Raw genomic sequence first — 14,721 nt, forward strand, 5'->3', positions numbered from 1 at the left:
TCTGTTCTTGATATGGTCTCTAAATTCAGGTAGGATATACTCAAGATCATATTTGGCTCTCATGGAGTTGTAATTTTTTTCAGCTTCACCTTAAAGTTACATATGAGCAATTGATGGTCTATTCCACAGTTTGCCCTGGCCTTGTTTTGGCTGATGATATTAAGCTACTCTATCATTTCTTTCCACAGATGTAGTCAATTTGATTCCTGTGCATTCCATCTAGTGAGGTTCATGTGTATAGTCAGTTAACTTATATATTGTTGAAAAAATGTATTGACAATGAGTACGTTGTTGGTGTTGCAAAATTCTATCATGATCGCCAACATCGTTTCTATCACCAAGACCATATTTTCCAGCTGCTGATGCTTCCTCTTTGTTTCTAATATTTGTATTCTAATCATCAATAATTATCAGTATATTTTGATTGCATGTTCTATCAATTTCAGCCTTAAATTCTTCAATTGGCTTTAGTGGTTGGTGTGTAAATTTGAAATAACAGTGGTATTATTGGTCTACCATTTTGTTGATGTTGTAAAGTGCTGACAAGTTGGTTCCGACTCATAGCAACATTGTATAGGTTCCAACTCTTAACAACATTGTATACAACCACTGACTTTTCAGTTCTAACTGCCGCAGTGCCACACACACACACACACACACAAACATACACACACGTTAACACACACTCAGGACTCCTGGTCTACCTTGTAGATATGTGTATATTATCCTATTACAGACAGCATTGTCCTTCAAAGATGGATCCTGAAATGCTCTTTTTGACAATGAAAGTGATACCATTTCTGCTAGTATTTAAAAGCTAATGGCATAGCTTCCAGCATCACAGCAACACACAAGTCACCAAAGTACAACGCACTGACGACAGACGAGCAGTGGTTCCAACCACTAGAAAATGTTAAAACCAACTTTGCTAGTGGGCCATACAAAAACAGGCAATAGTATTTTGATCTCTGTGTTAACACTTTCATGTCTAATATTTATACTGACCTTCCAGAAAACATAAGTAAAGCAGCCCCTGTTGCCTTATACTTCAGTCTACTCCCCCCTCATACAAAAATGTTTGTGCAGAAGATTTGTTAATTTAGGCAAAAAATAGAAAATATTATCTCTCCAAAATCAAATAATCTAAAGTGACTATTAAAAAATAAGGAAACCAAAACCATTGGAGAATTACAGTTGTTTCTACTTTTATACTATAAGAAATTCTGTTTTAATATGGACTAACAAGAGAAAAAGTTAGTCTGAATTAAAGACTTTAAAATGCAGTTATATTGTTCACCAAGGAAGTATGACTGCAAAGCAGAAGGCCTAACAGGCCTGTTTTAATGAATAGATGACTCATCTGTAATCAGCGCATTAATTGTTGGGATTCAAATGGGTGCTCTTAAAGTACTGGGAAAAAACAGTTTCATTTTCAAAGCAGGTTAAGCATTCCCCCTACAGCCTTTTTTAAAGTATCAATTTGCTTTGCAAACTGTTTCTTTCCAAAGACTATAGAAGTAAAATGCCATAAAACCCTGACAGATTTATCACAAATTCTAGGCTATTAAATTTCAAATTAAAAAAAAAAAGTCGCATGAATTTGAGGAAGAAACATTACATTGTCGTTGCTTTCGGTATTACACAATCAATGCCATCACTTACCCTCCCAGTCCCTAGGGCTGAAACTGTACCTTTTGCCTTTTCTTGACCCTTTCAAATTGTTTCGGAATTTGTCCTCATATTGGAGTTTCACTTCTCTTTCACCAGTCTGGAGATTCAACCGCACGTGAGACCCTGCAGGGACAGCCTGACCTAAAAGACAAGAAATGAGAAGACTCATGAGGTATGGGGTCCTCAGAGGGGCACTGTGATGGAATGCCTGGCTAAAAAGTCAACAGGAAATGTTAGTTATGAACACCGGATTCAGCTGTGTCCACTTCCCTCTTCAATCCATTCACCTATCCATCTCTTTTCTCTGTCTCTATAACGCACACCCACATATACACAACATACAAACCATTTACATATACTCCCTTTGTTAGTTCATAGCTAATAAGGGAATGAGGCAAGATAGGCAGGAGTATCTATACTAGAATCCAGAGACCAACATCCCCTAGTCAGAAGCTGCATATTGAAGCTATTCCAATGCCTCTTGTTGTTGTAAGTGCTGTCGATCCCTATATAGGGTATCTGAGGAGCAACTGGTAGATTTGAACCACCAACCTTGCAGTTCAAACTGACATTGCAGTTGAGTGCTTATCCTATAGCACCTTACCAGGACTCCATTCTAATGGCCCTAGGTAACACAAACAGTTTGTACTCAGCTGCTAACATAAAGGTTGGCAGTTAGAACCCACTCAGTGGTACTGTGGAAGAAAAGACCAGGTAATCTGCTTCTGTTAAGATTAGAGCCAAGACAACACACAATTGAATAGACACACAGACTGCACAGTTATGGGAAGGAGAGTAGGAGTGTACCCAAAAATATATATAGGTTTGACAAGGAGTATTTGTACATGAGTATTTACTTTTGTTGCAAATATATCCATGAATATGAGAAGCATACAGGGGGGAAGCTATGAAAATACCTTAGATATAATCAAACACCCCTGGGGTCTCAGGACCATAGTCTCAGGGAACTCCAAGATCAACTGGCATAGTTCACAAAGACAATGTTCTACATTCTGCTTTGATGAGTAGCAACTGGATCTTAAAGCTTGTGAGTGGCCATCTTTGGTGCAACTATTGGTCTCTCCCTGAATGGAATAAATAAGAGTGATGAAAATCAAAGATACCTGGAAACAATTAGTACAGTGGACTAACAAAAACCATTGTTGTTGTCAGGTGCCATCGAATCGGAACCGACTCACAGTAACCCCATGCACAGCAGAACGAAACAATGTCCGATCCTGGGCCAACCTCACCACCGCTGCCACACCCGACGCCATCAATGATGCCACCTGGCCGATCCATCTCGTTGGGGGTCTTCCTCTTTTTCTCTGACCCTCCACCCTACCCAGCATGACATCCTTCTCCAATGATTGTTTCCTCCGGACTACATGTCCAAAGTAGGAGAGACGAAGCTTAGCCATCCTGGCCTCCAAGGAGCACTCTGGCTGCACTTCTTCCAAAACAGATCTATTGGTTCTTTTGGCAGTCCATGGCACCCTCAGTATTCTCCTCCAACACCACAACTCAAAGGCATCAATTCTTCTACGATCCTCCTTATTCACTGTCCAGCTTTCGCATCCATATGAAGCTATTGAAAACACAATGGCCTGGGTCAGGCGCACCCTAGTCCTCAAGCTGACATCTCTGCTCTTCAATACTTTAAAAATTTCCTGTGCAGCAGATTTTCCCAGTGCAATACGTCGTCTGATCTCTTGACTGCTACTTCCACGAGTGTTGATAGTTGATCCAAGAAGAATGAAGTCCTTGACAACTTCAATCTTTTCTCCATTGATAAGAATGTGTTTATTGGTCCAGTGGTGAGGATTTTTGTTTTCTTGACATTGAGATGTAATCCATACCAAAGGCTGTGCTCTTTAATCTTCATAAGTAAATGTTTCAAGTCCTCTTCACTTTCAGCGATCAAGGTTGTATCATCTGCATATCGCAAAACCATATGAACACTAATTTCCATGACCCTGAGACCACAGGAACTGGATGGTGCCCAGCTACGACTATCAACTGCTCTGAAAAGGATCACATTAGATGGTCCAAGAAAAAGTAGAAGAAAATGTGGAACAAAACTCAAAATCATGAAAGAGACCAGGCTTACTGGTTAGATAGAGACTGGTGGAACCCCTGAGACTATGCACACCTTAAAATGATCAACCATTTGAGATCAAAAGGGCAGCATTTATCTAAGGACAGAGTTCAAAAAGGTTAGGAAAGAAGGAGAAATATAAATAGGAAGAAGAAGGAGGAAGTAGAATAAGTGATGTTGTATTGAGGGGACTGTAATCAGTGAAATGAAACAAAATGTGCATGAATGTTAAACATAAAACTGATAATTAACTTTGTATGTTGTTGTTGTTGTTCTGTGCCGTGGAGTTGATTCCGACTCATAGCGACCATGTACAGGATTTCCGAGGCTATAAATCTTTACAGGAGCAGAAAGCCTCATCTTTCTCCCGCGGAGCAGCTGGTAGTTTCAAACTGCTGACTGTGAAATTAGGAGCCCGATTCATAACCACTATGCTACCAGAGCTCCGTATACCTTCACCCAATTCACAATAAAAATTTAAAGAAAAAAAGAAGAAGAAAAGAGATTACAGCCAAGAAAACCCTTCAGAGTATTTCTTCTTTCTAACACACGGGTCACTATGTGTCGGAATTGACTCAAAGGCAACAAAAACAACATGCTTTCTTTAGTTGAGCAAACAAGCCTTTTTGCTATGTGCCTATAGCACCCTGGTGAATACCTACTTATAGTTAAGGACACAGCTACATTATCATCTCCTCCATGACACCCTTTCTGCTCCTTACCTGGGTTTCACAGAACCCCAGAGAGCCAGCATGCTTACATATCACCATCCTTGTCTGTTTAGTCAGGCTCTCTCTTACTTTTTTATTTCCTCTGTCCCTAGGCCAGAGCTTAGCACATAAAATTTGTGGCACTTAACTTTTATGAGAAGGAAAAAGGTAGAGACTGGAAGGCAGGAGGATGTAGCAAGTCAAGGAAGCCGGGATTGGAACCAAGAGAAATTAAAACCAACATCTTCCTGTCTCTGAGGAACAGATCCACTAACGAGGAAACTAAGTGTTGTAAATGAATGGGATACTTATACACACAATTGGACACAATTACCCAAGGATAGTTAAAAAGCAACTGTGCAAGATCATATCTACAAAAGCAATGTTATACTATTTATAAACTCATTCATTTGTGCAACTGGTATTTATCAAGCAACTACTATCTATCAGCCACCATGGTAGGCACAGAGTCTGGTGTGGCCCTGTGGTTCAAACTCACCAGCCACTCCTTGGAAACCCTATACAGGGTCACTATTGTTCAGAACTCACTGAACAGCACTTAACAACAACAACATGGGAGGCACTAGAGATAACAATGATCAAAGTTAATGGCAATAAGGATATAAATCTCAAGGAAAGGACTTTTCACTGACTGGAGATGGGAAATCTAGACGCCAAAATACTGTGCTGTACCCTGAACATTGATTTTTATTTCTCCTGCCTAAGAATGACATCAACTTGCTGGTGAAAAGTTTGATTCAAGAATAAAAAACAAATAAGTCCCTTCCAAAGAACCACAAAGCACAGGTTCTCACAGAAGCATGAGGTAAACTGAGTATAAAACAGCAATAATATAACAAGAATTCAATAGTTTTCTTAATTTGGGATCCTAGTGAACTCAGTTTCACCAGTCACTGGAACCCCATCAGAAAACCAAGGAACCAGGGAAACACCATCCACCAAGACATGCTGTTTCCACTCCTGCTGCCTCACCACACTGGGGGATTTCTGTATCCTTGGGATACAGATAAAATGGGAACTTCCAGTGTGTAGCTATGTGCTTACGGGATCTTCCTTCTAATCCAAAACACATCCAAAATGCCACCAGGTTCAAAAATACGTCCAAAATCTGCCTCTGGGAAGCTTTCCTTAATAAGGTGAACTGGAAGTTATATAAGGTTGAGATAAAGACATTGACAGGCTGAATTCAGAAAACAAGGAGAAGAAGAAGCTGGCAGAAAGGGCTGTGGGGAGGCTGTTAAGGATGTACTCAGAATGTCCAGAATGGGGTAGCAAAATAAAGCTAATGGCTGAGGAAGATGGTTCTGGGAGAAGGTGAGACCAAATACTGACAACAACAACAACAAATTGGCATCTTTATCCTATTACTATGATCACGGAGCAGAGGACAAGCTCTTTAGCACTAATCTCATTTCTGAATGTATGAAGGGGTGACGTGGTCTCACCTCAACAAACCGAAAATTGATGGAACACCATCACCAACTACGTCCAATCCATCTCTAAAACCTGTTGATTTTTCTTACTCTATCTCTTGAATGCATACCCTTTTTGCCTCCCCCATCACTGTTCTTGTCTATGACACCATCTTGTCTTTGGGACACTGCAGTAGCCCCCCCCGCAACTGGCATCCCCTCATGACTCCAATTTAACTGTTTTTTTTTCTAATAATTTTTTTTTTCTTCAAAATGTAAGTCTGAGCAAGTCATTCCCCTGCTTTAATGTCATTCATGATTCCTACTGTACTGCTGCAGGATAAGACTGGCCTGCAAGGTCAGTTTGAAGTGCAAGGCTGGTAGCTCAAACTCACCAGCCACTCTTTGGAAACTCTCTGCAGGGTCACTATGAGTCACAACAGACTCAACAGCACTTAACAACAATAACAACTGCTCTTAGGATAATGGTTTTCAAAAATTCTCACCCTGGTTGATGGGGCCCAGTAGCATCCAGCCCCTGCCTGCCTCTTAAGCCTTGTCTATCCTGCAATGCAGACCACACTGGCCTTTTACCACTTCCTGAAGGAGCCATGCTCCCTCCGACCATGAGGTTGTTGCAGCTCTGATCCCGTCATCCAGATACTCACTCTTTTTAAACCCAGGGTCCATCTTCTCATCTTCTAAACCCCAGCTTCACTTCCTCTGACAGCCACCCTCTATTTCCCTAGATCAGATCAGGTTGGCCTCCACAAAGACTAAGACTTTCACAACAGCATGAAACTTTTCTTCATAGCACTGACCACAATCAGTTGCTGCTGTTGTTGGTAAGTGCCACTGAGTTAGTTCTGACTCATAGCAACCCTGTATAGGGTTTCCAAGGAGCCGCTGGTGGGTTTGAACTGCCAACCTGTGACTGGAAGTCCAGTATTGATCCTACAGTGCCACACCACAGAAATTAAAATATACTGACCACAATCAGTATATTTTAATTACTGTATTTTTCTGGTTAATATAAATGCTCACCATTTTATTCCCAGAGCCTCTCACATGGTTTAGTATATATTGTTATTGTTGTTAAGTGCTGTCGAGTTGTTTCTGACTCATAGCAACTCAGTACAGGTTTCCAAGGAGCTGCTGGTGAGTTTGAACTGCCAACATTGTGGTTCAAACTGATCTTGCGGCCCAGTGCTTTATCCCACAGCACCACACCCAGATTCCTCCTAGTATATTGTTGTCATTGTTAAGTGCCCTGGAGTCAGTTCCAACTAAAAGTAACCCTGTATAGTTCTGGTGTGGTGCTGTGGGCTAATGCACTAGACTGAGAAGTTGGTATGAACCACAAAGTTGGCAGTTCAGGCTCACCAGCTGCTCCTCAGAAACCCTATATAGGGTCGCTATGGGTTGGAACTGATGCAATGGCACTTAATAACATAAGGTTTCCAAGGGGCAACTGGTGAGTTTGAAATGCTGACCTTCTAGTTTAAACTAACCTTGTGGTCTTTATCCCACAGTACCATACCAGGACTCTTCCTAGTAAATGCTGTTGTTGTTGTTGTGAAGTGCCGTCGAGTCGATTCCGACCCATAGAGACCCTGTATAGGGTTTCCAAGGAGCAGCTGGTGAGCCTGAACCGCCAACCTTGCAGTTCAAATGACTTTGCAGACTAGTGCATTAACCCACAGTGCCACACCAGGACTCCTAGTATATAGTAAGGTCTTAATAATTATTTGTTGAGTGAAAATTTAGTAAGTTTATTAAGGAATGTGGGCTTTTCATAGGCCAACAAAGATTTTTACTTGGACAGAAAGATTAGCAGTCATGGTATTAGTTATTTTCATAGTAGTAGTAACAACAACTATTAGGATAACACAGGACCAGGCAGCATCTCATTCTGTTGTGTACAGGTCACTATGAGTCAGAATAGACTCAACGACATCTAGTAATAACAGTAGAAATAGTAGTAATACTAGTTATAATAATAACATCTTGATTTTTCAGACTTTCAATCAAAGGGAGAAATGGAAAAGAAAAAATACATTAGTTTTTAAGCTCCTCAACATACCATGTTCCACTGTGCTAAGCCAGGGAAGGATGAGACTTGGATCTTGCATGAATATAAATTAATTTTATTTGGGGAAAATTCCAAAATTACTCCCTTCACATAAGCCACCACAGGGGGCAAGAGCAGCCACAATAGCATTAACTTAAAATACAGGTTGTGCTCATTTTAAATACACAAAACCAGTCATGGCAGCAGCAGAGGCAGCAGAAATAAAGTATTTCAAATGTTTCCACCCCATTGGGAAAGGTGCCAAGTTAGACAGAGTGTGTGATCTGACCCTGCATCCTTCTAAGGATTCAAGGGCCAGACACAGGGAAGAGCAGTGGTAAAGAAAAGTTACAAGATACATGCAGCTATAGGTAAAGAGTTTTAAGGACTGAGGGATAGGAGGCAAGGGGACTGGCAGAAAATAAGATAGAGATCCGGAAAGGCAAAGAGGCGTACAAAGCCTAACATGCCTGTCTTCCCGTCACTGGTTTCTTAGGTAGAATATCTGAGTGCCCCAGTCAAAGGACAACCTATCCATAGTAAGTAAGGTGACATAATGCTTGAGTTTTGACCTCTTTGAAACTCTTTGACACTGACTTGAGTCTTGATCTCCATTGAAACTTCTTGTTACTAACTTCAATCACAGTCCAAGACAAGCAACAACCTGTTCTTCCCAGGGGTGGTGGAATGGAGGGAGAAATATCTGTATTTGATATCATCCTTTTCCCCAAGTTTTCTTCTCCAGTTCCTGTATGTACATTCTCTCCCATGGGACAATGTAATTCCCCTTAAACAGACTTTGCAGTCCAGCACATTAACCCACAGTGCCACACCAGGATTCAAGAGGGGGTTGTATACTTTCCCATTACTTGATGTTAGGATGATTTGTGACATGCTGTGATCAGTGAAATGCTAACAAATGTCCAAGCAAAATGTGTTTGCATGGTTAGCTTGTCTCTTGGGCTTCAAACATCACCATGAGACGAATATGCCAATACTAGCCTTCTGGTTCAATGGTAAGAGATTCATGAAGCAAACCTAGACCCAATTCACAGATAAGGACCAAGTCTAACCACATATGTGAGCAAGAATAAATGACTGTTTTTCATTGTTTTTAACTTTCTAGTTTAAACTATCTTTAAATTTACATTAAAATTACAAAATTAGCACGGTTTCCAAAAACCCCTCACCTAGTCTTCCTCAATGTTAACATCTTACATAACAATAATACAATTCTCAAAACTAAAAAAATCTACAATTACGCAAACTAAAGATGCTTTCTGATCCTTATCAGCATTTCCACTAATAGCCTCCTTTTAGGGATCCCACATAACCTTTGGAAGTTATTTCTACCTAGTCTTCTGTTCTTCAACAGTTGCTAGGTCTATCCTTGTCTTTCACAATCTGTTATGAAATAAGAAATACTGATGTTACTAAGGCCTAACTGGTACCTTCCCATTATTAGACTGAGGTCATGAATCCCCGGCAGAAGCATCAAACAAAATGATGCTGTGTCTTTCTCAATGTATCATCATATCACAGGATTCATGAAGTCTTTGTCTTATTACAAGTGATATTAGGATTTGATTAACTAATAATAAAGGTAATTTCCACAGCACTTTTACTTCCACTGTACAAGTAAACAAAAATCATGGCAGAAGTCACTATGGAAAAGTACTTTATCAAGAAATTAAACATAGACCCAGCAACCCATATGACCCAGCAACTCCACTCCTAAGATTCTTGAAAGCAGGGATTCAGAAGATACTTGCACACCAATGCTCACTGGAGCATTAGTCATAATAGCCCAAATGTGAAAAATACTCAAATGCCCATTAACTGATAAATAAACATGTAAATTTGGTATACACATACAATGGAATATTATTACTTCTTAAAATGAAATGAAGTTCTGCTACGTTACAACATGGACGAACCCTGAAAACATTCTGCTAAGACACAAAAAAAGCCAAACACAAAAGGCCACATTTTGTATACCTTTATATAAAATGCCCAGGGTTGCTAAATCCACAGCAGTAGTAGATTAGTGTTCTGGAACTGGGGAAGGGTAAATTGGAAGTAACTGCTAAAAGTACAAGGTTCTTTTGGGGCTGCTGCAAATGTTCTTCCAGTAATGGTTGCACAAAGTTAAGTATTATAATGAAATATACAATGAGACCTGGTGTTAGAAAATCCAACAGGAAGAACATGCTTGGCATTTCTCAAGCTAAAAGAACTGAAGAAAAATTCAAGCCCTGAGTAGAAATACTGCAGGATTCTATAGGCAAGATATTGGATGATACAAGAAGCATCAAAAGACGATGGAAGGAATACACAGAGTCACTATATCAAAAGAACTAGTCAACATCAAACCATTTCAGGAGGGGGCATATGATCAAAACTGATGGCACTCAGGAGCAGCTAGAAAACCAGAAGATACTTCTTAAAAGAAGGACCTACAGGAAAAATACAAAACAATAAGGGCAGTCCGACTGTTACCACAACAACATACAGGTTGCTTGCCCAGGAGACATCAAGGCAAGTGGTCGGATCCTCTCAGTGCAAATTCTCTTCCAAGACTAAGACGCAAGGGAAATATATGCTTTGACTGACAACCACGCACATCACCCAGAAGGGGAAGTGACCGAAGAACATCAATGAAGTGGCGAGCTAAGCCCTACATCGTTCAGCAAACTACTGTGAACCCAGGTGGAGACCTGGTCGGCCAGTAGCGAGGCAACACCTGGGGACTCATGGGCTCAGAGTCAATGACACAGCCACAGAGGTCTAGAGTGGAGAGCGGGGTGGCCAGCCGATAAAAAGAGGATGGACAGACGCAAGAACACCCACACTTGCAGATGATACCCATTTGACCTGGCTTCAATGACAGGATAAACAGAGCTCAACCCAAAGAAGAAAGAAGAGGAAAAAAGTGTCATCTGATACAATTCAATAAACATGACCTACACCTATAAATGCAGTAGTTCAAAAGAGGAAACAAATCCCTGCTGCAAGAAGTATTCCCACCCCCTCCACACAAAGGGTAGACAGGGATGGGCAACTTGGACATTGGCTACCCAAAATGGGGGGAGGGATACAAAGGTAAGAAGTGACTGCCTTACAAGCTTTTAAGAGGGAACCTAGATCCAAAGGGTGTGGAGGAAGGTAGAGTCTCCAGTGAATAGTGTCCAGCCTGTCCAGGAAGGGATAATGAAAACTAAATACAGATGGGTCTCTTGTGATGCAATGGTGAATAATTGTTATCAGGACTGATTGTGAGGGTTGGAAATCTAAAGGTGGACATTTTGTAGCAAGGATGGGAGTCATTAACTTTTCAGTCTAGGAGCGGAGGAGCCTAGGACCATCAATGGAGAAAAGCAGAGAGCGGGATCCTACCCAGAGAAGCGGTGAGGCCTGAGATAGAGGCAGAGAAGACGATGTCAAGAGATGGTGTGGCTGGGGACTGGGGATCAGGAGATGGAAAGCGGCTGAGGACTGTGGTGTGTGTGTGTGTGTGTGTGTGTGTGTGTGTGTGTGTGCAGGGTACACCCTTTGGTTGGGTGAGGATGCATGGATGGGTGGTAACTATGCCAATGAAATGATAGATGATGGAATGAATGTAAAGCTAATGTTCTCCCATGTAGACTATCACACAACTCACAATAAAACATTTAAAAAATAAATAAATGAAACTGGTAATAGATAAATTAGGCAATGATAATTATCACGATAAATATCTATCTATAAAAGGCAGTATATGAAGATATAGAACAATAGTGAGGAGTTGCAGTCTTCAGTTAGGGAAAGTCCGGTAAGGTGACTTGTGAGCAAAATCCTGAGCAAAGTGGAAACAAGTCCCATTAATCGCTGATGAGGATAGGGATTCTCATCTTCTCTTTTTGTAACCCTTCCACAGCTCATTTTATTACAGATGCACTCAGCCCTTTAGTAGCAGCAGGCCACATGTGGGTACTCAGCACTTTAAATGTGGCTAATCTTGAACATAAAGTGCACATGGAGTTAAAAAAACAAAGTATGACAAACGAATGTGAAATAGTTCATCAATAATTTTTGTACTGGTAGTTGCTATTACAATATTTTAGCTATATTGGGCTAAATAAAATATAATATTAAGCTTAAAAAAACAAAACAAAAAAAAAACTGATGGCACTGAAGGAAGAAGTCATCCATCCACACTGTACTGAAGGCTCTGGTGAAAAACAAGGCTCCCAAAACTGTCAGAATACCAACTAAGATGTTTATAACAAATGGATATAACACTGGAAGTGACCACTCATCAATGCCAAGAAATTGGTCTTGCATTGCTTCTATTTGCTGTTTTTGTATGGCTTCTAATTTTTCATTTTTCAGTTTGTTCTCGCAATTTTTTCCCTGAATTCTTCAAGAATTCTGTCTGTGTGTTATTTGATTTTGTCAGTAGTTTCTCAACCTTTCTCTCAATCATTCTTTTGAATTCCTTATCAAGTTAACGCCAATGCCATTTCTTTCTCAGATAGGTTTTCTGACTCTGTATTTTTTGTCACTTGTTTGACTCATTCTTCTTGTTTCTTCATATGAAATTAGGTTGTTTTTATCAGTAAACGCCTCAATCTTCTTTGTTTTCAGCAGGCAAGGTTGTATCATTTTAGTATCACAGGTTGTTATGAATCTTCCTCCAATTCTGATGCCATGTTTTCCCTCATATAGTCTAGCTTCTCAGACTATTTGTTCAGTAAACAAATTTACCTCTATATAAGGAACTCTGGTAGCGTAGTGCTTACGAGTCAGGCTGCTAATTCCAAGGTTAGCAGTTCAAAACCACTAGCTGTTCTGTGGGAGAAAGATGAGGCTTTCTGTTCCCATAAAGATTTAGAGCCTCTGAAACCCTATACAGGGGTTGCTATGAGTCAGAACCCACTCCACAGAACACCACCACCACCTTATCTATCTATATGTATTAAAAACTATAAGTTTTTAATCGACACCTCAAGCAAATTTATTTCATTTTTCTGCTTTTCTTATTTGTACTTTCTTTCTTCAAAGAGAGAAATCTAGTTCTCATTATCTACAATGTACATATTGTTCAATTCTAGTATGCACAAAGTAATTTCAATATTACTAGCCTACACTCTGTGAGAAACATATTTACTGACTAGATCACAACACTTATGTAGAGTTCTTTTTTTATCTTTAGCATTACGGTATTCAGTCAAGAAAGTAACTATTTTTCAAAGTTACATAGATGAGTTCTTTTCTTCTTCATCTCATTTGGTATGGTTCATTTGTCAGTGCTTTTATTCCATTTTGTGGCCACTGACTCCCACATTCTGATTAGTTTGTTTGTTTGTGGGGAATATGAAAAGTATGTAAATGATTATGGTTCTAAAAGTCAAAGCAACAAAAATAAATTACTGTTGTTTTAAACCACAGAGTTTTTAGGCAGTGTGTTTACTGTGCCAATACATTCAATGATCCTGAAGCAAGGAATTTAAAAGTATCCAATATAAATAACTATTTTTTCTTATATAGTTTCTATCTTTTTAATGTTGAAATGTCTCTTTATAAAATAAGATGATAACGAATAGAGTTGCTGTTGTTAGGTGCCATCAAATCAGTTCCGACTCACAGCAACCCTGTATAGGGTTTGCAAGGAGTGAGTGGCTAGTGAGTTTAAATTGCCAACCTTGCGGTTCAAACTGACCTTGTGGTCGGTCTGGTGCTTATCCTACATTGCCACATTACGACTCCAATAGATAGTAACTTTTTACTTACCTTAATGAAAGGGCCTTAATATAAAAATAACAATGGATAGTAGTGTGCTGTTTTTATATTAAGGTTCTTTCTTTAAGCTAAGTAAATGTTGACCTTTGTTTTCCTCTTGATATTAAATACTATAGTCAGGAAACCACCTGTACATTCTACCAACCTTCTCTAGGACAAGTGAGAATAATTCATACTATATACTTATGTAGGGTAAACACTAGACTGCTAACCATAAGGTCTGCAGTTCAAATCCACCAGCTGCTCTCAGAAACCCTACAGAGTTGGAATTAACTCAATAGCATACAACAACAACATCTCATCTGAATCTCTGAAAAGCAACTGTCTATCATATGTAGTCCAAAATGACAGCAAACATTACTAAGGGTTAGGCAGAAAGCTAAGCTCAGAGCCTACACACAGCCTCAGGAACGTAGTTCTGGATAGGATAAGAAGCACAAAAGAGGCCTAGGAAACCTACAAACATGAAGTCTTAGGCAAGAGGAACCCTGGTAGAGGAGTAGGTAAGAAACAGTGATCTAAGAAAAAGGAACAAACTCAAACGCCCCTATAGAAGGCAAGCAGATAAGAGAGACAAATTAGAAGGGACACTGTAATGCAATACAGAATAGTAAGTTTCTGTTAGGTGCATCAAGCCCGTTCCAACAGAAATAACTGCCTAGACATGGTCTATCCTCAGAATGGTTCCTGTGTTTGAGCCCATGGTTACAGTCACTGTGTCAATCCATCTTCCTGAGGGTCTTTCTTTCTTTTGCTGACCTGACCCTCTACTTTGCCAAGCATGATGTCCTTCTCCACGGACTGGACTTCTCTTGATAACATGTCTACAGTACATCCTTACTTCTAAGTAACATTCTGGCTGTACTTCTTCCAAGACAGATGTATTAATTCTTCTGGAAGTCTGTGGTATATTCAATATTCTTAACCAACATTGGTTGGTTATGTGACGTGGAGTCG

At 39.9% G+C, this 14,721-nt stretch overlaps 1 protein-coding gene across 1 annotated transcript in view; it reads right to left on the bottom strand.

Moving 5' to 3' along the window:
• Window positions 1–14,721, bottom strand: part of SIL1 (SIL1 nucleotide exchange factor) — a 610,112-nt gene that overhangs the window by 187,270 nt on the left and 408,121 nt on the right. The window contains exon 5 of the mRNA XM_006866222.1: window positions 1,692–1,812. Within this exon, the coding sequence (XP_006866284.1) occupies window positions 1,692–1,812 (121 nt within the window). The remainder of the gene's footprint in view (window positions 1–1,691; window positions 1,813–14,721) is intronic.

This window comes from Chrysochloris asiatica, unplaced genomic scaffold, assembly GCF_000296735.1.
Source record: "Chrysochloris asiatica unplaced genomic scaffold, ChrAsi1.0 scaffold00087, whole genome shotgun sequence".
NCBI classification, from domain to species: Eukaryota; Metazoa; Chordata; class Mammalia; order Afrosoricida; family Chrysochloridae; genus Chrysochloris; species Chrysochloris asiatica.